Source organism: Coffea arabica, chromosome 11c, assembly GCF_036785885.1.
Source record: "Coffea arabica cultivar ET-39 chromosome 11c, Coffea Arabica ET-39 HiFi, whole genome shotgun sequence".
Lineage (NCBI taxonomy): Eukaryota > Viridiplantae > Streptophyta > Magnoliopsida > Gentianales > Rubiaceae > Coffea > Coffea arabica.
In genome coordinates, this window is record NC_092330.1 from 38105374 (window position 1) to 38127871 (window position 22498).

At 34.8% G+C, this 22498-nt stretch overlaps 3 protein-coding genes across 7 annotated transcripts; all 3 read right to left on the reverse strand.

The window, feature by feature from the left end:
- Positions 1-457: 457 nt before the first annotated feature.
- On the reverse strand, positions 458-6014 carry LOC113715776 (phytanoyl-CoA dioxygenase). 2 transcript variants are annotated; one of them, XR_003454076.2, is made up of 10 exons: positions 5556-5878; positions 5298-5422; positions 5126-5186; positions 4437-4505; positions 4234-4352; positions 3543-3690; positions 3314-3458; positions 3085-3171; positions 668-805; positions 458-578 (listed from the first exon to the last, which is right to left on the reverse strand). XR_003454076.2 is itself a non-coding variant. In XM_027240075.2 (9 exons), the coding sequence occupies exons 1-9, from the start codon at positions 5608-5610 to the stop codon at positions 766-768; spliced, it is 849 nt and encodes a 282-aa protein (XP_027095876.1). In that variant the 5' UTR covers positions 5611-6014; the 3' UTR covers positions 458-765. The 2 variants fall into 2 exon arrangements, 1 of the variants encoding a protein (XP_027095876.1); XM_027240075.2 differs by having other exon boundaries at positions 458-805; positions 5556-6014.
- Positions 6015-6747: 733 nt separating this feature from the next.
- On the reverse strand, positions 6748-14738 carry LOC113715775 (protein ESMERALDA 1). Of its 4 annotated transcripts, none has more exons than XM_072071041.1 (10): positions 13982-14735; positions 12382-12451; positions 11571-11638; positions 11371-11459; positions 10478-10675; positions 9756-9960; positions 9492-9659; positions 8170-8337; positions 7883-8073; positions 6748-7380 (listed from the first exon to the last, which is right to left on the reverse strand). In XM_072071041.1, the coding sequence occupies exons 1-10, from the start codon at positions 14345-14347 to the stop codon at positions 7203-7205; spliced, it is 1701 nt and encodes a 566-aa protein (XP_071927142.1). In that variant the 5' UTR covers positions 14348-14735; the 3' UTR covers positions 6748-7202. The 4 variants fall into 4 exon arrangements, 2 of the variants coding, with proteins under 2 accessions (XP_071927142.1, XP_027095875.1); XM_027240074.2 differs by having other exon boundaries at positions 6748-7365; positions 13982-14726; XR_011823179.1 differs by having other exon boundaries at positions 7189-7380; positions 7883-8059; positions 13982-14738.
- Positions 14739-19605: 4867 nt separating this feature from the next.
- Positions 19606-20764, reverse strand: LOC113716353 (10 kDa chaperonin, mitochondrial-like). The gene is made up of 3 exons (XM_027240650.2): positions 20522-20764; positions 19944-20083; positions 19606-19829 (listed from the first exon to the last, which is right to left on the reverse strand). The coding sequence occupies exons 1-3, from the start codon at positions 20624-20626 to the stop codon at positions 19781-19783; spliced, it is 294 nt and encodes a 97-aa protein (XP_027096451.1). The 5' UTR covers positions 20627-20764; the 3' UTR covers positions 19606-19780.
- Positions 20765-22498: the final 1734 nt, after the last annotated feature.

Here is a 22498-nt window from a genome sequence, read left to right on the forward strand (position 1 = left end):
ATTGAAATTAATATGTTCTTAGGTATTTTACATACAATATTATAAATTTTAAATAAATTATATTTATGACATCATCCTAATAGACCCTCAATTAAACTCATTAACCCCTGAGTTTAACCGGATCGATATGTAATACACACTCAAATATATTAAATTTAACATTTAACAATTCAGTAACTTAACATGTTAACTTATTCAGACTCTGAAAACAATTCAATAATTTAACGGTTTTATCAACAGCACCCTAAGTTAAATATTTTGTTTTGTGATAATAATGCATCGTACAATAATCCATATCTGCCGCAAGTGTACTATTTACTATTATGTGATGCTCCTTTTCCACCCAGATTCGAGACAAATCTGCTGCAGACATTTGCAATTGTCAATTTCAATTATACTATATTATGCGGGCGCAACATATCTAAATACTAAAAGTATAGACATTAGAATAGTAACGTACCAAAAATACAACAAATTTCTTTACTCACAGAAGGTAGTTTCGGACAATTAACTCCATCCACTCAAATTCAGATTATTCCATCTGGGTCAATAATTATATGGTGCAATTGCAGAGAGTCCTGTTCCAAAAAAATTCTTCTATTGTAGATCAGACAATCAACCAAAGTCAAGTGTAGTTCGCATTGTGCAAGAAATGACTCCATCTTACATCCATGGGAGCACAAAACGAGGTTACAACTAATAATACGCAGGCCGGCTTCAGGTTATTACGCAAACTGCAAATATGTTCAGTCAGGCCAAAATCCATCATCCATAAATGGGCTCTGGATCTACTTTTCTCCTTATCCTGAAAAGGAACAATTGCATAAGCAAATGTTAGGCAAATTACAGTATCAATTATCAAAGGAAAGGATGTTAGGATGCACGTAAAGTGGCCAGTAAAAGTTAATTTTGAGAGTTCAGCAGGCTATCAGGACCAAAAATGGCACTAGTAGTTAGCAAATTACTAATTACAGATATAAACACCGTTTTATCTCAACTTTGCTAAGGAAAAAGGGTAAGATCTTGGAATGGAATATCTTGATCATTTTCCTATTAGTGTGAACAGCCAGTAATGACTTGATCATACTAACATAGATTACAGGACAGGGTAACATAGTGGTCGTCAACTTTCCACTTCTAATCTTTTAGTTGAGCTGAAACCGATAAACAAAAGAAGATCAGAGTAACAGTTGTTAGCAGAATTCAAGTCCACAAAGTCTTAATGTTATGCTAATTGGTCCAAAACCACGAAAAGATGTAGTACTTATCTTTCTGAAATGAAATTGCGCAAAATATTCCATCACATCATCGGGAGCTTTGGTTAATAAGATATGGTGCAACTGTAACTACACTTTCAGATATATTACTATAAATGGGCAAGTAATTGCAGCACATCATTTAAGCCAGTTGCACCGGACTTGAACCTTTTGTCAAGTGTCATGAGACTAATACAAACTACTCATGACGGTTTATGTCCACGAGACTTGAAAAGCAAATTCACAAGGTCTAGTGTTTATAAATATCTACATGAAGACGAGAGGTAATACTATCAAAACTGTTGAATTGTACATTCTCTGTGTAAAATATCCACATGCACTGCAAAATTTCTGATTCATACACTAATAAAAGGCAAGCACATCAGCACTCTTTACACAATCACAGAGTATCACAAAGCAAGTGGAGCCAGAGTTTGCATTGTGGATCAGAAATAGAACTCTTTTGATATACTAAGGGAACCAATTAGAATTTCTAGCAAATCACCTAGCATATTCTATAGGTTCAGGGAACCTACGGGAAGTGTGCAGTTGCCCCTTCCTACATTACTGGTATCATCTCTCAAATTTTGGTTTTTTGTTTCACTATTATCTATTTATGTCAAGATGGTTAGCATATTAAGAAACTGGAGCTTGGCAAGAAAGCTTTTTGTTCTCTAATTGTACATCATCTAGTGACACGCCTAGTTTTTTCTCATGCATCATCCTATGATATCGCCGAGTGATGCTCTGCAAAGTGTCCTTTTACTCTTTTTGTTTTTTGGGGGGGGGGGGGGGGGGGGGGGGGAGGGGTGTGTGCGTGTGTGTCTTGGAGTTAGCACAATTTATATCCCACATAAATAAAACTAAAAAGCATTATCAGGATGTTTATAACAAATTCACCAAAACTTCCACAAGGCATTAGTCTATAGTCATTGGATAGAATAGCGTGTGAAGTTAAGAGTTTATGTATTGAATGGGCATTAAATCAATTCTTTTTCAGCTAATCATGAGCTAGCTTGGCATCAAAGCAAGCAAGAAAGGGAATGTGAAGGAAGAGAAGGAGCTAAAGAAGAATGAAATAGTCAAAATTTGTCTTATTCAAAAAGATTCCAACTACTTGGCAAATCATTATTTCTGAGGTATATACTGGGACATCTATGAGCCTACAGAATGTGGATAAATAAATTCTTAAAGAAAGACTACCACAGGATTGTTCCTAGTGTTCTGCTACTAAAGCTTACCTGTTTCTGGATTTCACATCTCTGTACATATCAAAAACACCTTCATTTTCTTAAGTATTCAATTAACAAATCTTTGTTAAATAAAAATACAAGAAAGACAATGAAGTCCTACTCTTGATATTGCCTCACAAACTGAACCACAAGTCCTATTTTCAGACCAATAGCAATGGTGTTCTCCCCGTATAAGTACTGTAGGCTGCTCTATACTCAATATCTTAAGATATATTGATCGATAAGATTAACTTCGAGAAGAAGGACCACATGATAATTTAACAGAGAAAAAAACAAAAAGAGCATAAAGCGCCCAATGAATTTTAGAACTGGCAACACAGGTAAGAAAGCCATCTTTAACTGATTGTAGCTCTCATCTATATGCTGTTAATATATAATTTTATAAGAAGATATGCCATTATAATTATTCTTGAATTCCATAACCATTACAGGAAAATTTAACCTGGATCTTCCAAACCTTTAGACTGGAATGTAAAGCAAAGAATCAAAACAATCAACACTAAAGGTGTGCCCAGATAAAAATCACAGTCATGGTAGAGTAAGGAATTAAAATACGGGCATCTGCAGTCACTAACCAATTATCTTGTGCCCATCTGCAACCATCAGTATCCACCACATGTAAACTGTAAGCATGTCTTGATTGTGATGACCGATTCTCAAAACTGTAGACCAAATAAGTTAAAATAAAAAATCATGATGAAGGCATGGAATAAACTATGTTAATTAAACATCTATACTCAACAAAGATCAGAATTTTCTTCCTACTTAACCACTAATCATTGTTCAAGTTCCTGAGAAAGTTACCTTTGGTGGATGAGATCTCCATGAATGACTACCAAAGACCCTGCTTTCACTTCAACAGGAACAAAATCTTTTTGGTCATAGGATGGAGATGGCTTATCAAAATGTACACCATTCTCATCTCTAATGAATCTCCTCACAAGGCCATCTGTAAACAATCAAATATTCTTTATGGCTTGATTTGGTATGCTTCTGGGAAAGAAATAAAAACTAAATAGAGGAAGATTGTTACTTTTATGGGATCCAGGAATGGCCCAAAGGCAACCATTTACGAGTGTTGCATCTTCTAAAGCAAGCCACAGCCCTGTGCAAGTTGATGGTTCAGTATAGAGGAAGGAGTTATCCTGGTGCGGCACTACTTCACCTCCAATACCTGGTTGCTGAAATTAAAGTTTAAAATGTTATGACGAGAAACCAAGCATGCACGATAACATCAGCATCTAAATCGAAGAAAGTCATCAGGTCAACTGGCATCACTTTAACAGAAAAACTTCCATGTTAATTAAAAATGTTTAAAATTAACTATTCATTACCAGTGAAAAAATTAGGCTTCAAAGTTATTTTTGAGTCTTCAGAATATAAGCCATCCAAAGTTTGTGCATCATTTACTGAGAAATACATCCATTTCAGTTATGCCTTAGGTCGGGAGAGGAATGTCAGAAAAAACGATGGATACTGCATGAAGACTTCTTCCTTGAAACATTTAAAGTATAGAAGTTTTCAAATATATATCCTAGTATTGTCCAAATATAAATGCAGAAAGATAAGGACTTTTGACAAGAAACCTTTCAAAAACTTAAGATTCACTCCTTTTGTAACTATTGGAATTTGGAAGTAGCACAGCATACATTCTTCATTCACAATGAAGCTAATACCATTAATGAAAGCTACTTGCATTTCAATAATAACAATGAAAGGAATACCTTAAAGATGTACATGGATTGGATAATAACTGGTTTTTTATAACCCAATGAAAGCAACAACCCAGACAGCTTATCTGACCTAGAGAACTTCTTAAATACAGGATCAAGCTCATCTAAGGCTGCAAAACAATACTTATTGTTAAAATATTTTTCAATGCCAGTATAAATTAATTAAATAAGCACAAAGTTCCTTCATAGCATACCATGTCCAACTTTGTTGATTGAGAGTTTCTTCGGTTGCTTCAAGTTACCATCCTCATCAAATGCTTTCTCTGCAAAGCAACTTTTATCAGCATACTATACAACACATGAAATGCAAATCAACAAATCAAGTTCAAGGCACTTCTATCAAGACTACTGCAAAGTACAGTATACCCATTAGCAGATATCAAGAGACTTATTGAAAGCAAAGAAAAAATATTTTATAATGTTTAAATTGCATCTGATTATCTAATACCATTAACAGGCATATCACCAGTGTTGGGCCTTGGTAGGTGTGCATCAAAAGTCAATGGGTTTTTGGTCGGAAGGACAGGAGAAGAGACTTGAGGAGAAGGAAAGGGAGGGGTGGAAAAAGTTTGAGAAGAAAAGGAAAAACAGTAGGATGAGAGAAGTCTATTTCCATGAAACCAGCAGTATCTTTTCTACAATATCCAATGAAAACATGAATAATTAGGTAAGTAGCCCACTTGTGAACCGTATAAATTTCATCAGGAATAATCGGAACAAACCAAAAAAGGGCATCTAAACTTAAAAAATTTCTACTTTACTTCAATTCCACATACGATTTTCCTGTTTATCCTCCCAAACACATTAAATTCAAATAAAAGACGAAAATGGAATTAGTGGATCAAAAGGAGGACAATAGCTCACGAGTCAACAACCACAATACCTTCAAAGAAGAATGAAATCTTCTCAGCACTTTCAAAGAAGTAGTCATTTGTAGCATGTTGCTAAACAAACAAACAAATCCCAGAAAAAAAAATCAATTAAAATCAAAGCAACCCAAAAAACAAAAAAGCAAAACTTGATTAGCTGCCAATCATAGTTTTCACAATTCTTACGTGGGTTTTGGTGGAAAAAATAGTGGAAGTTGTAGAAGGGTCAAATTCATCAAGCAAATCATCCATTCTTTTCCTCATGGATTCTATCTCCTCTAGGCTTGAAAATGATTCCATCACCAAGTATCCTGTTAGTATCAGACAGCATTCAAATTAATCAAGAATCAAATCTTCCATCAGCTCTATTGTTCATAAATTAAAAGCCCATATAAATTATTACTTAGACCACCAAAAACAAAATAGATGATGTGGGATTATTACCTTGGGTATTGAAGAAGTTAAGCTGGTCTGAGCTGAGGCTTCCATGGATGCCCATGTTGACTTGTTTTATTCTTCTTCTTCTTCTTCTTCGTGGCAGGCTTGAGAATCCCAGAAAAATGCACTAGACTACTAGCTATAGTTATCTGCTCCAGTCAGGCGAATAGTAGAAAATCCCAGCATCAGCTGCATCTATTTATAGTGTTCCTTTTGTTTTGGTTTCGTAGTCTTACCCTTCTTTTCTTTTCCTTTTCCTTCAATTCATGTTTTTCATAGTTTGGTTTTTTAGCCTATTTGCACTCATGGTACTTGTGAAAGTATAGAAAAACATATGTGCTTATCTATTTTGTTTAGATGCCAACTTTTGCTAGGAACGGTAGCTTTTGTTCTTCGTATAATTTCAGTGACAACATAAAACATTAGGGTACATGAGGTGACTGGTAGATAGGGGGTAACATGTCTAGAATAAAATTGCGATGAGTAATATGGATACAATTTGTAATTTAAGGATGCATAGCGCCAACGTGAGATTTGATGTAAACCTTAGGGCTGCAAGTTAATTGATACAAGTCCAACTATTGATGAGCCTTCCCTTTTTTTCTTCCTTTTTCTTTTATTTTCTTAAAAAAAAAAAAAAGAAAAGCCAAGAAATCTTTTTTATTGCTTAGCAAGAACAATCGGAAATCATGTTCACGAAGTCAACTCAGAACTTGCAGGATAAAAATTTTAATTGATCTGAACTACATTTGAGTAAGCCTTAATTTTTGCAATGAAAGAAGTCTCAATGTTTTGTGCGTTTTCAGCCTTCAGAAGCACGATGTTGTTCAACAAAACAAAAATTTAGGAGTATCGATGAAGAGATGATGAGCAAGCACCTTTCAGGATAGGGTGAATTCCTGTACAGTATCTCATTTCCTTTTCATGAATTTTCATGCCAGGGTTGGACAATCATAAAACTCAAAATCTAGCAAGGTCAGAAGGCAAAAGAAGCAGAAGATCAACAGGTGTTCGAACCATTGTTCCATACATTGATAAGCTCATAAACAAGATTCTCAATCAGCCTCGTGCCCCAAAGAGTCCTGCGACCCCAGAAGAAAGTTGAAAACAATCAAGGTCAAAATATGATATGATACGAGCCATGCAATGCAAATTCAATACAAGGGCAAGTATCAAACCAGAAACCAAAGCAGTGCCATTGGTAAAAGGGGCATCCGAAGTGAAAAATTTGGAACCCCAGTTTTATAGATATGGACTTTTCATCCTGATTCTAAAGTCTTACAATGCTAATACATCTAACTGATGTACAAGATACAAAAAGGGCGCAAAAGGACTGGGACACTATATCGTGTGTCGATTTACATCGTGTTAGATACAACAGCTGCAAGACGAATTGATGTCAAGTCAATGCCTGAGAAACTGGTGCGGTTGAAAGATCTTCTGGCATCATTTTGCAGATTGATGCACTTACCGCTCAACACGTCCCCAGGAAATACTAATCGATCAGTCATCCAACAATTCCAAGAATCAAACTTCGGCCCTCTCCCAATTTGAGAGGGGAAAAAATGAAAGAATCACAATCAAGACGTTAGCAGCAAGAGGCACACACAAAATTACAGCAGGCATACACCTTGAACTATTTACTGGGAGAGATCACGTTACTGATGACAATTTTGAATCTTCTGTTCTATTCTGTCGGCACATGCAATCTGGGCATGGGAACGAATATGGAGAGTCATTTGGCCTTTTGAGCTCAATCCCTTTGGAATCACTATGAGCTCGCATGCTTAGCATTTGCCTCTTGAAGCTCCTCCACCTGGAGACAAGGTCACTAAAACATAATTAAATAGGTAAAGATACATTAATATCATATCAAAAGCAAACTTAAACCTACACAACAATGTGAACACCCATTGATGTCATTATGATAGGTGAACACATGAATGCTGCATCATTTTCTGCCCTCAAAAACTTTAGACAACAAACATATATACTGATCCAATAAAAACCCCCGCCAAAATCAAAAGCTTATTTCCTGCCTTCTAGGAAAGCTATATAGTTCTCTCTAGGTAGCTTGGCAACACGAAAGAAGGTTAATAGGGGAGCATATTATAACCAAGGTGCCTTTCATAGCGCTTTCACATTTTGCAGAAATACGCTAACTGGGCTTCTCTCCAGCTGAAGCATGCTATTAAACCAATTTAGAGGCCGCCTTTACACTCTCTTGCACCATAACCAGATTAACATACGGAGTCCTTGCACGTGTGCACTAAACTATAGCATACAAATGCTGTGATTTAAGACAAAAACAAAGCTAAGAAAAGACATCATACCCAATATTTGGATTATCAAAGATTACTGCCAACTTTCGCTTATCAGGCTTAACCGTCCGGGAATGTCCGCCATACAAAAATCTTCTATGGCCCAAAAGAAAATGGGGAAAGTTTCCACCTTGAGTTGTCACAAATACTTCGCTGTGAAGACAAACGGTGTAGTCTATAGCAGCCATCCTGGAAGAGTAATTCTTAAAGCAGTAACTCAAATTAAAACTTGATCTTCAATTAAACAAAACATAGTACCACTAAAAAAACTTTAACAACTAAAATCAAATCATTCAGACCTGAAATGGTGCTAGCTCTTCTTCAGATGCGAGCATTTCTTTTGTTTGTAAAAGCGGAAACATTTCGAGCAGAGGAGCCATATACCTCTCAGAATCATATATCTTTCCTGACGCTAAAAATATAGCTGTATTTTTATCAAAACCCATCCCCCGTAGCATCAAACCAACCTGATCAAATACATGATAATACAGACACAATCAAGTGGATGGACAATTTAGAAATATGCACCATTGAAGCATCCATAATTTAAGTCATTGCAAAACGGAGAATGAAAAATCGTCCAATGTGAATTGGACGCATGGCTGGAATGATTAGGAGGGTAAGAGGCAATGTGGAAGAAGACCACAAAGGTCAATAGTTAGTTTAATCATTTTAGAAGAGTATAATGAGAAGAGAATAAAAAGCTAGATGGGTCACCTTCATTTCAAATTGTCCCCACAAACTCCCTTCATCCTAGTTAAATTGATGTACTTGAACTAAGAATCTTTGCAACTAAACATATCAATAAAGAGTCTTTCCTAGAATTTGGTAGTTAATGACTTTAAACTTTTGATAGTGGACAATTCTTCTCGAACCACCAGAAAAGGACATAAGGACAATCAAAAAGTGGATGGAAGGAGAACTACTCCTTTGATGTCAAAATTGTTCCCGATTTATAAAACTTGATTTGGTTCTTATCAACTTTTTGATTCATAGTTGGATATAGGCTCTTTCTGTTGAAGATAATACTGATTCCTATATGATAAATGTATATTTGCTTCACGTATAACTTTTATGAATTGAATTCATGTCTAGGTATCCAGACAGTAATTGGAAACAAATTCATGAGTGGATGCTTCACCAAATTGCATTCAACTTCAGGTTCCACCACAGGTACCTGACTTGCTACCATTAGATTTTTACTTAAAACTGACATCCTCAAGCACAAAATCAGTTTGAAACTGTAAAGCTCCATCTTGACTCTATCCCAACTAGGATGTACTTTGCCACTTCAGACTTACCAAATGGAAATGAAAAGATATTAAATTTTGCATCCTGATTACTTAAATATGCTTCAAAGCACACAGAAAGGTACATTTCCATACATTCAAGCACATAATCTTAAATACTAATGGTAAATTCCAAAAAGAAACATAGAGGCTACATGGCACTACTAATACCATTAGATAAAGAAAATAGCATGAAAGTACATAACCCATAAGCAAAGGAGGATACAAGTATAGATTGATCATTGAGTAAACAAAACCAACTTCTGACAACATAATTGGAGGAATTAAGAATGAGCAACTAGAAACATCAAGAGAGAAAATAAAATTAGTACCTCTAAAGGAGTTAAAGGACATTTTCCATTGACTCTGATTGCTCCAGGACTAATTACTCGACCAGGTTTGGTAAATTTGCCCTTCCAGCCTCTTTCCCTAGCAGCATCCATATCTCTTTTTTCACTTTCTCCACCATCATATACACAACAAGAGAAAGCAACCATGTCCTGCATAGAACAATATGACTAGTCATCCGAACTCTTACAAAGTCTTATCTTTGCTCAGCAGCAAGACAGATAATAGTTTCCCACAGTTTAACCAACCTCCTCAAACCGAAGATGCACAGAAATGTACTTGCCACCATTGTTTACACTGTGTTCTTTCATTCTTGCAACCAAAGCTTCACCCATAGTCAAAATAGGATTAGAAAATCTTAAAGCTTGATAATTTGCCAAGCACCTAAGCCGTTGAACTGCTGAAGGAGCATCAAAGGACAATCGATTTGCAAAAGGAGAGATCCTTATGATCCTGAATTCGCAACAGGAAAGAAGAGTAAAATGGTTAACTCTCTGGAAACCAACATGAAGAAAAAAGACAAGGTTACTGCAACTAACCTAAAACATTTCACACCCTTACTTATTGCAGTTCATGGAATCGGTGGAAAAGGAACTCTAAAAGATTTCACTGTTTAACATTATTTATCAAAAACAGACAGGTATACTGGACCAAAAATTGCATTTTCTACCAGAGATGGTTTTCCTATGATGGACTCCTCACACAAAGAGAACAATGCCACATTTCAACAATATTTAAGCCCTTCCAGTCATTCAAACGGCATGTAAAAAATAACTAAAGCACCAGCACTACCAGCAGATCCATCCCTTAGCAAGGCAAGCATTAACATATAAGAAAAGAAAAAGGTGACACCTATCAACATTAGTACAGAAAGATAAAGAAAATCTTTAGCTCATTTCATCATCAATGACCAAAGCCCACTGAGAGGCAAGCATTTCCCAAAGAAAATACAGTAAGTATAATAGCTCACTTTTCTTCAAGTAGCTTTGGCAGAACAGTATCTCTGTAGAACTGGATGGATGACCATGCTTTTATCCTAAAGTTGTAAACATTCGTCATATTGTAGTCAAACCTTTCCATTATATACCCAGGAACCTTATCCACCACTCTTACATCATTTTCCAGGGTTTTAATAAAATAGTCTTCATCAAAAATCTCTCCGAATTTGCTGCACATGAAAGCCAAAATCAGAATCCATAACATCCTGCTCAGAACACTAACCAAACAACTGTGAACAATGGAAGTTCTGGCTTTCTCCAAAATCTCATAACAAGTAATCCCAAGACCAATCAAAGGATTTTTCCCATAATACCCTCATATATGTGTATATACACACTCAAAAATATAAACATTGTATATGCACAGACAAACTACATTGATTAGTCTATAGGTTGATGTTCATATATGTTTGAGCAAGCATACGTATGCACATACAACAGAAGATCTTTTACAAACAATTTGAAGAACAAGCAAAAACATGTTTCATATGCATAAGCAACCTAGAAACTATACTGTGCATCCATGCATCGCAAATGTATGCATAGTGTGTAGTATGTTTACTTGTGAGTATATTAATGCGTGTGTGTATGTATATATTTTTATATGATTATTGATGCTCCTGGCAGTGAAGGTCCCGCAGCACAACCAGAGAGGCAGAATAAGCTGATTTATTTTTCTGTTTAATCTAAAGTGTTCCAAAGAGCCCAAGTACGTGATGTCAGCAGTTAATCCACTAAAAATCAAGTTTTAGCCCATTCTGAAATATAATCATAGCCATGAATGTAAATCGCAAGCATAGTGACATCCTTGGAGTATGTCAATCACAAGGAATAATCCATTAACGAAACATTAAAGCTAACCCACCTAGCATCTCTCCAAATACTGTGAAAATGGAAGTGGGGAATTACAAGGGTTGCATTAAGATAACCGGCTACAGCAACAGCATTGCATATCTGGAAGCATGAAATCAACAAACTGAGAAAGCAAGAGGCAGATAATGCATTATAAATACTCAACAGTCATTAACTAAGAGTGAATAAATAACTCAAGACATATGCAATTACCGATCCCCTCTGTTGATTCAAGCCACCATTTGCCTCAATATAAATGTATCCATTGGACTCAGGTAAGCCTAAAATAGCAGTTGTAAACCACTATGTCAAAATTTATGCAAAACAATCACAAGGCAAACATCTTGGGAGAAATAAACATTCATGAAATGAGAAATAAAATGACTTAGATTCCCAATATGCTTACATGGCAAGACAAAAGTAAATATATAATTCATGTTCAGCTAAATAAATAAGGAAGAAAAGTAATAAGAAGTCAAATTCACAAAATCCAAGTAATAAGAAAAGTAACAAGGAACCTTGAGATCAAATACAAAACAATGCATGCCATTGGTATAGCAAAAATACAAATTCTTCCTAAACTTGACTGCTAGTAAGTTGAAGTCCACTCCTACAAGTTCTCTTTCCTAAATTTAATTGCACCTAATTAAGGTCCATTAATGTTCATATAGCAAAAATACAAGTTCTCTTTCCTAAACTTGATTGTAACAAAGTTAAAGTCATTACCATGATTCATTTCATCGAAAATATAACAACATCCAAAGATATATCATAAAACCTAATAGCTGTAAGATCATTGAAAGTATAACAAACATCATTGAAAATATAACATCCAAAGAAGATACAGATATCATAAAACCTAAATCTGCAAGAAAAAAAGATCTCCAAAATTTCCAAATTTGAGAGAATCAGCAGGTCATTAGCAGAAGCATTGAAAAAGAAAAGGGCAAACAAAAATGTATAGTAGGGTGGATGAGAGAATATGATAATCATGATTTTATTCATGACTAACACAATAGTGTACCTCCTGAAGACACGTTTATGCATGGTCTCCACTCACCGACTTTATAGGAGTGCTTCCATATGGATGATATCTGCATTAAAATGTATCATATTCAGCAGATAAGGACAAATTTCAATTTGAATATGAATAATCACAGCAACTAAAATAAGGAAAAAAAATCACTAGTTTACTTTTTAGCACTTTTCAACTTCAATTACTTGGACCATATGAAAAAGCATCTTGATAAAAAGCCATATAATCCCACAAGTTCTTTGGAATAAAAATAATTTTACCAAATAGAACAAAAGACAAGCATATAAGAAGATTAAAAAGCCTGAAGAGAAAATTAGCAGGTTACCCAATCTGTACGCACACAGTCAGTAAATTTATTAGTATCATTTATAACCTTATCTTATTCCAAAGCTAAAATGCAAGATAAACGTCAAAGACAGGATTTACATCTTTTTGCATTCCGTGTAATTCTTTACCAACTACAACAATTCTTGTTAGCCAATAGCATAGTTAACATTCAGCTTACAAGATCCAAGGTTATGGCAGCAGACTATGTGAATAGGGTTCAAAGTTTCTTATTTTTCAATGCACACTTGCTCCTTGTCTCATATTAGATCCTAGCTCTAAATTATTCATCAAAAGCATAGGAATATCTAAAGTAGCCTGTTTTTACCGAGGCAACTGCATGTGCATGTCCAAACTAGCCTATTTTCCTATCATAAGGACAAGGTAATACAACACATAAAGGGCAGAAAGCCTTTTCATAAAAAGGCCAGCCAACAATCCAAGAATCATCCAACGTAAGAGCAACAAATTTCAAGTTGAAAATACTGTATCAAAGAATCAGGATTCAAGCATTCATCAAGCTACCAAGAATTGCCTACTCAAAAATTATAAAGAACAGATACCTTTACTTGGTCCTAAGAGCTCATTTCTAAATCCCAAACCAGTCCCGGATTCTCATCTGCATTTTGCTCTTTGTTCTTGCTCTTTCCGCTTAGACAACTAAAAAGATTCGATACTTGCTTCACAAGTAATTACACGATTCTGTCAACAAAAGCCCAGAATTGTACGATTACTATTAAAAAGCCATCAACCTTCCAGTTTTGAGGAAAAAAACCCAAAATTTTTTTTTTTTCTTTCTGTTTTTAGCACCAACCCATGTTTTATCCTCTTTCCAGATCTACCCTCACCGATATTCTGCTCTCTGATAAAATTCTGAACTTTAGTTCTTACCAAATTACAACCTATCTATTGACATGCAAAATGAGCGAAACTACAGAACTCATACCAAGCATATCTTCCCACCAAACAAAGGGAAATAGGGGAAAAATTGTAAAAGTGAAAGATCCTCAACTGTTTGAAACTTGGTTCCTATTACAGCACTAAAACAAATGTCAAAATCAATGAATAAAACCCTTTTCAGTGTCACTATCAATTACAATCACAATCTACATTGTCACTTCAAAAAATAAAAAATAAGAAAAAATAAAAAACAGAAAAGGCTTAAACTTTAGAACAGAGAGAAAAGCTAATTTAAGTTAAAATAAATTAAAAAAACCAAAAAAAGGAGATCCCAAATGGGTTTTCCACAATTCAACCAACTGACCGCATCAGCTGAAGAGTTATCGGAATCCATCTCGGGTTTGAGCTTAGCATAGAGCTGCGGGCTTCTATAAACCGACCCGGGTGCGCGCCGGTGATTAATAATCGGAACTACATCAAACGACACCGTACCCATGTAAAACAGCATTCCGGAGATGTACAGCAACGGGGCAAAGAGGAAAATCCCTTGTCGACGTAGAAGAAGCGAGAGAATGAGCCAGGCAATCCGCTGAGCGGCGGTTTTCGGGCCGGGTTGACCCGGAGTAAAACGCCCCTGCTTGCGTCGGAGCCGGGGCGAACGGGAAAGTGGGGATTGTGGAGGTGATGGGCTGCTGTGTCCGCTACTTGGGATCCTAACTTTTGCGTGCATCTCTTGATTTCTTCACATTATACAGAATTTTTCCCCCAAAAAATTTCAAACTTCTCTTATTGCTGTCTTATTCGTTCCAATTTTTTGGGGGTTGCTTTTTTTCTTTTTTTTTTTTCCTTATTTTGGGAGAGGTAGAAGAAAGAGTGAAGAGAAGGAGATTGTGTGTGCTTTTGGTGCGTGTTTCTTGGAGCGGAAGAGGGAAAGAGGAGAAGAGCGGAGGAGACAGGAGGGCGCACGTGACCTGAAAAGGTGGGGTATGTTATGGAGGAAGAAGGGCACGTGCTGAGAACAGAGACAGAGTATGATGGTGGGAAGAATACTTAAATTGGTAATGTTGGGGCTGGAAAAAGGTATCGACTATGCATTTATTGTTGATCACTTGATCATTGGAAGGAAGAAAATGGTATGTTTTTTGTGCACTTTTTATTGTGGGTTTGGGGAAATGAAAAGATTAGAGTCGGAAAGAGGAGGGTGTAAGCTATGAGTTTTAGTTTATTTAATCCACGGGACTTCGTCTCGATTAAGGAATTTGACGAAGGATTTAAGAATCATTCAATGGAATTTTGTATGAATCAAGGAATTTGATGATAGATTTAAAATTTATCCAAATTGGTCTAGTCCGAATTGTTTAAAATGTATTTGGATTTGTAATTTAACAAAATTATATAAATACATTTCTTTAAATTGGAAGGGAAGTAAATTTTATTTATAGCATACTAAATCTGCTTCAAGAGCATAGTAACAAAGCAAGGTGGATAAATCCAAATATCTCATAAATAACTACTCCAGTGTAAAATACATTTCAAACAATAGAATAATTAGTGATCTATAAATCCAAATGCCTCATAAATCATCTAAACTATTAGAGGGAAATGAGAGGATTTCAAATTTTTCATCAAAATCCCTCAATCCAAACACAGCCTAATAACTAGAATAAGGGTTAGTTCCGTTAATAAATTTGAATTTGTGTTTGGATTCTTGTAATGAATTTGAAATGGTGTCTAAAACTAATTTGTTTATTATTCAATTGTGTCTAACTCTCTATCTAGTTTTTGTGTTACTCCGACTGACATTTTTGTGTTATTCTCTAATTAGTTTTTGTTTAACTCAGTTTCATTGGTTGTTGAACCAATGCTGAGTTCGCTCTTGTAGAGACTAAGCTCAGATGGGGAGCACTAAGTAGCTCCATCTCATATTCTAACCGCAACGGATCTTCTGTCCCACACCCTGTGCCACTCTCTGTCTCATTTTTTATTATATTACTATTTTTTCTTTATAAACGTCATGTTTTAATTCTTTTTTATTTTCTTAAGATCCAATAACTATTAATTCAGTAAACAATAAATACAACAGCTTCAAAAAAGCAATATATAATAGAAAATTAAAAAATACAGCAGAAAATTCATAAAAAATCTCAGTTTCATTAGTTTTTGTTTAACTCAGTTTCATTGGTTGTTGAACCAATGCTGAGTTCGCTCTTGTAGAGACTAAGCTCAAATGGGGAGCACTAAGTAGCTCCATCTCATATTCTAACTCTAGTTCAAGATGACAATGACAAATTTAGGCATTTTATGCTGAGTACTAAAAAATGGGGTTGGATGCCAAAATCGTTGAGCTGCCGGTTGCGGTTATAAATTAAAATTCCGGCCAAGATTAAAAATAAATCAGGGCAAGGGGGACAAAAGTGTAAAAGCATTTTTCTTTCTCCTTCGGGTACAGTTTTTTGCTTGATGATGACTTATGTTTGACTCTGTCTTAATCAAGGGATAATTTCACAAACCTCCTCTGAGGTTTTTAACAATTATAGAGAGCTCTCCTTAGGTTTTAAAAATTATATATATACCACCCCTATTTTTACTATTTAATAACAATGTAGGTCCAACAACCTAAATTTTCTCTCAAAAACCCTAAATTGTCATTTTGTACAAAACTAAGAAAGAAATATATAATATAATCGATCATTTTCTTTCACACTTTATACAAATCAACAAGGCTAATCTGTACCAACCATCTAAACAAAAACATCAATACTTATCATGCAAAAACAAAAACACACACATATACACAAACCCCATTGACAACCAATTCTATACCCCAAATTAAATATCAGCGCTCAAATACTTTATCAATATAAGTTAATCTGACCTAAGACAACCAGTACAACCCTATTATGGTTTTAAAAATATTAATATCTAAACAATAGAGAATAAATTCTACCTCCACAATAAAATCATAATAAAAATTTTCTAATCCATTGAAAGAAATCGGTATGTAATTGTTGACATTTTATAAAAGTTTCTTTTACAACAAACATAATATGGCAAATTTCACATCTTTAGTTCTTCTTCCTATTTCAATCATCAATTTCATTATTTATTTCTTTATCACTGCGAGTCTCTTCATTTGCTTTTAGTTTAACACATAATCTACTCCCTCTGTTGATTTTGTAATTTTAATTTGCTGATATTCACAAAACTGAAAATAATAAAAAATAATAATAATAATGAAGGTCTACAATCTGTTGTTTATAATTAATGTTACATGGAACACGCAAGTGTTGATAGATACATGCATAATAAATTTAGTTCACTTACCAAAAGTGATTGAAAATCACGACATTTTTAAATTATAGACACAAATATGGAATTTTTGAAATCAAGAGATAGGACATTTTTGAGTTTATTTCTATGTTAAATTTTATTGTCTTAGTATAGGAATTTTTCTAATAAATTTCACAAAAATTATATAAATTGTTACATTGCCCATATTCATAGAAACTATTTAGGGTAACAATTCGATGAGTTGGTACCAAGAAATTCGATGATGTCTCAGCCAAGAAAAGTCGATCGTATTCCATCGTACAGACAAAGATTTTAGGGAACGAGCGAGTTATCACTCCACAAATAGGAATTTTATTGAATGCCTACTACATAAGCACTATGGTGATCATCTCTCTACTTTTGTTTGCACAACCTTTCCTTTCTCGTTCCCTTCCAATTTCGCAAAATTCATTAGCGTTGTGGAGCAGAATTGCACTAATCAGGCTTCTGGTGGAGTAGAATTGCACTGATCAGGGTTCTTGTGGAGCAGGACCAAGCCTCCAAAAAAACTTGAGAACTGCTAAGTTCGTTCAGGCCAATTAAGCCCCGATTCATGTATAAGTAAGATTATATATATATATATATGTGTGCGCGCGCGCGCGCAATCTATAATTATACACATTATAGTATAAAATATTAATAATTTACATACAACTTTAATCATTCATAAAAATTAAACATACAGTACATATAATTCTATATTTAATTATGAATTTGAACTAAATCCAATTTAAACCCGAAAATCTTATTAAAGTGTACACGAACCTTACCTCCAAACCCAAAAGCCTAAAAACTTCATGGGGAAATGGTCTTTCTTGTGAAAAGAAAGCCTTGTATCAAAGGTCCGTGAAGTCCATAGAATCCACCACCAAAGCTTAAGCCGATTATTACTCCAAAATTTACTGCGTAATTGGACCGTGTAGGCAAAGGGAAACAATTGATTGCAGCTCAAGTAAAACAAAAACTCTTTTTCTTTCATTTGTATTAACAAATGCTAAATCATAATTTATTGTTTGATAATCACTCAATAGACAAAAAGAAAGCAGTCACATGAGGATGCGGATGCATGACAGCTTTATACAAGAAGTGTTCAGACGTGTGCCCAGATCAACAAACAATTTCCATTTCCATTTCTTCTTACATACATTTCGCCTCATGTCACGCAGTGTCTTAAATGCCCCTTTGAACAATCAGGAAGAAAATGGTTTGATATGTTAAACAAACCAACAAAGAAAATGGAGGAATCGTGCCAAACAGGCGGTAGAAATAGGTCTGTAAAGAACAGATTTTCTGTCCCCGCTTGACCCCAAGAACTAGAAGGACAAAAGATTTTCTCCCCAGAGTCCCTACATTCAATCCAAACGAGTTTTCTAATCCTTCAACCAAAACCCAGAGTGATTTTCCCACCAAAAATGGCCATCCAAGCACAACATAAAGTTAAACTAACAATCATTACATCTTGCATCTTAAGATCCAACTCCAGTAGCCAAATCTTAGATGGCAGGACTCCCAAATTTTAAAATCAACCACCAAAGTGTGAAATTTCAACAACAGAACTCATTCAAGTGTCACACATTTATAGCAGGTTGTCAAATTCAGGAATAGTGCAAGATGAAGTAACTATTGGCTAACTACTGAGTTCCACAAACACAACCAACTTACTTCATCAAGAAAACATGGTTGTAGAGAATGATCTTCCCCCGACTTTTCTTTTCTTTTTTTGTCCATATTTTTACTCCACTGCTTTTTCTGGCAGTGGCAATTATCCATTTAAAGTCACTCAAGCTTATGTTAAATGCCATACTAGCAATTGAGAAAATCATTACTTCTCCATGTCACTCCTCCACACATTCAAACCTGGTTTCACCAAATCAATTAGCAAGAAGAGAGGCAACATCACCCTTGACAAGATGTTCCAGGATTCATTTTCCCAACCCTCTTGTCAACTTAACTACTCCTTGGCCTAATTTACATCCACTATAATTTGGTTTCAAGTTGTGCTGTTCCATATAACCATTAAAGAACACAAGTAAGGGCAAAAAAATGGGCAAGTACCATCTGTCCACAACGTTTAACTTTCACGGCTCAATTCATACACTAGAAGAGTTTGTAAGAGGGCGCATTTTTCTTTTTTTGATTGGTAGGGAGGAACTTTCTCTGCCATCCAAAATCATCCTAAACATCATCCTATATTTCTCATATTGTTATTCTGTTGCTTCCTACAAAAAATGTTCTTCAGCGACGTTATTACTGGCCTATCAATCAACGCACAAGAGGAAACAGATGAATTACAAAACTCAATCTTCATTAATATGACCACGACCTTAGTTCCTCATCATAGGTCAAACATTAAATTTTGTCCCAGATACCACCCCTCCCGTTATACTATTTTTTCAATAAAAGCTAAATAACAGCAAATTTTGTTTAGATATACCAGTTCAGTAAGAACAAACATTCTACAAAACAAGCCAAATATACACCTCTGACTTCAACCATTATCAAGTACTCAATCACTAGCATAATGTAAACATCTAATGCGGAATCTTTCATTAATGCACCCAATATATAGCATAATGCACAAAAAAGAGAGCCAAATTTCGATATAAACTTCAAAAAAAAAGTAAGTAAAGATCAAACTCATAAAGAAAAGCAAGCATAGAGCAGTGGAATCAAAGGTCCTCCAATTAATCACTGGATCAATGATCAAAGTAACATGGTAGTTTCCACCAATCACATGACTAGAGTTACACTTGAAAAAAGTAATCTCAGACACACAATCTTCTTAGCTCATTAAGTAACCTCAATCAATCCAGATTTATTAATCCTTCACTAATCAATCATGAAGTATCCCCAAGATATCCTCATCCCTATACAAATGATACCTGCACACACCACACAAAACCAGAAAAAAAAGATATATAAACAGGTGAACAAAACTCAAAATTTCTTTCATTCAAATGAAAGAAGAAAAAATAACACAAAAAAATGGGACTCACTCTTTTTCACCCAATTTGACCTGAGTGCCACCATATTCAGGCAAAAGCACTGTATCACCTTCTTTAACAGCTACTGGAATTGTATTTCCTGCCTTATCCTTCAACCCTGGCCCCACTGCCACCACTTTTCCTGAGTTAAGCTGTATCAAATTCCAAACACGACCCATCCAAAAAAAACACGGAAAATCAGCAATTTTCCCAGAACTGATAAAAAATAACAACAATATCTAAAATATGACCAAAAAAAGCATACTGGAATGACAAGTCACCTTAACCAAAACCAGTTTAAGAAAAAGGAAAAAAATCAGCTGTTTGACAACAAAAGGGAAAGAATTACCACTGCATCGAACCCATCAAAAACCCAGACAGAATCATCAAAATATTGACAGAGAAACTACTCTACAATGAAAGCAAACATTTTTTTTTTTTGTAAAATTGAATACCCCTTATAAAAAAAAAAATTCAACAAACATTTAACAAAATAAACAACAAGCTTTCCATTGAAACCAAAAAAAAAAAAAAAAATCATCAAGCTAATGACAGAAAAAATCAAATTCATACGGTGCTTTTTTGCTCACCTTGGCGGATTTTTCTGGGAGAAGAATACCAGCAGTGGTTTTGGAGGGTTGGACAAGCTTCTCAATCAGAACTCTGTTGAGAGTTGGGATTAAACGCCTGGCCATTTTTGGTTTACAAAAAAAAATGCTGCAGAAATTTGGGTTTTTGGATATCTGGGAATGGGTAGAAGATCACAGAAGTGAGGAGGGCTTGATAAAGAAACGGGTAGAAGGATTTCGGTGAGTAGTAGAAGGTTCTAGGCTTCTTGGAGAGGGGCTTAGGGTTTTATAAGGGTTTATGGGTTTTTGCCATTGCAGCTGCTGCAAAGTACCGAATTATGAGTGCGGATGACTCTAGGTTGGTTGGGCTCATATACATTTGAGTTGGGCTTCACGACGATGGCCTTCATCCAAGAGTAGGTGAATATTTTGTTTAATTATTTCTTTGAGAAAATTATATTATAATTCCTATGATGCTCTAATTATTGGGAATTTGATGAAACGTTGGCGATTAATGTATTTGTGATGTAGGGTTTTGGTAATTCTTTTGAGGTTGGAAGGTTTTTGGAGTTTCATAGTGCTATTTTTATTTGATTTTCACAATTGTTGTATGTGTTATTTTTTTATTTGTATTTGTTGCATATTTGATGTATTTTCTACTATTAGTACAAATTTGTAGCGTGAAACTATTTTGTTGTAAAAAAAAATATATATATATGTGTGTGTGTGTGTGTGTGTTGTGACATTCGTGAGAATTTATTTAATCAATAAATTACATGTTTTTCTGATTTTACTATTTACTACACCAAATGCTATTTTGCTGATATTTTCATTTTTTTTGGCTTCTTGAAGAATTAAGAGAAATAAAACATTTCAAAGTAAACCAAGTTTAATAAAAACTTTTAAACTTTGGAAATGACAATACATCGTTGCGTTGGAGGAGGAATGGATTGAATGATTTAAAAGAAAGAAGTGTAAATAAGAAATATTGAACTCGAACCCTCTCATTTATGCTTAAAAAAATACATCATTGGCATTGGATTGCTTTGATAAACAAGTAGATCAGTTTAGTGTGGCGGTGTAGCGTGTAGGTGACCTTTGTGGGCCAATTTTAGACTATGAGAACACCAATATTTGGGTCATTGGTAAACCCAAATGAATCAATATAGTCCAAGAACTTATTTTTGGCCAATCCTTTGCGAACTCTCCTCAGTCTACTTGAGAGTTAATCTTCCTTTCTTAAATATTTTTTTCCTTTTTTCCGAGCAAACTTTTTTTTTTCCCCTTTGATCTCTCTGTGGGACATTTCCATTTTTACAATCTTTTTGTTTGGAGCACAAAACTAATGAATTTGAGTGTGTATTTATGTATTAAATTGTGTACACTGCACGTGTGCCCTTCAAGCACTCTTTAGGAAAATCCTTGAAAATTTAGTATGCTAAGCACTTCTCTTAATGACAATTAATCAAGGAGCATTATTTGATAGGAGTTTATTTAAAATATTATTTAGAATAATTATTATAGCATTTTTTGTGAAATAATGTATGTAAAATAAAAATGTGGCTGGAAAGATAAAAAAATTAATTAAAAATCATGTTTCTCATACAAGCAAAATAATATTTGGGATAATTTTACTATCTAAACACACATGCTTCATTTATTACACTTTTTATTTTTACTTTGATGGTTAGGTGATGGCTAGTCAAGTTATGCGCACTAAAACTAATCATCCTCCCGTACAATAATTATTCTACAACACCTTGCACTTTCTGCATAGTGAACAAAATACGTGTCTATCAGATCAACCTCCATTATTTCTTAAAATTAACTTCCATCAAGCTATAAGATGAATATGACTAGCATCCTTTGGAGTTTTGGCCATGAATCATTTGTCATTTCTAGTTAAGAAATCACATCATTTAATCAACACTTTATGATTTTGTTGTTATTAGGGCATGCACAATTTTCTCTCAAGCCCACACACATATTTTCAATGTG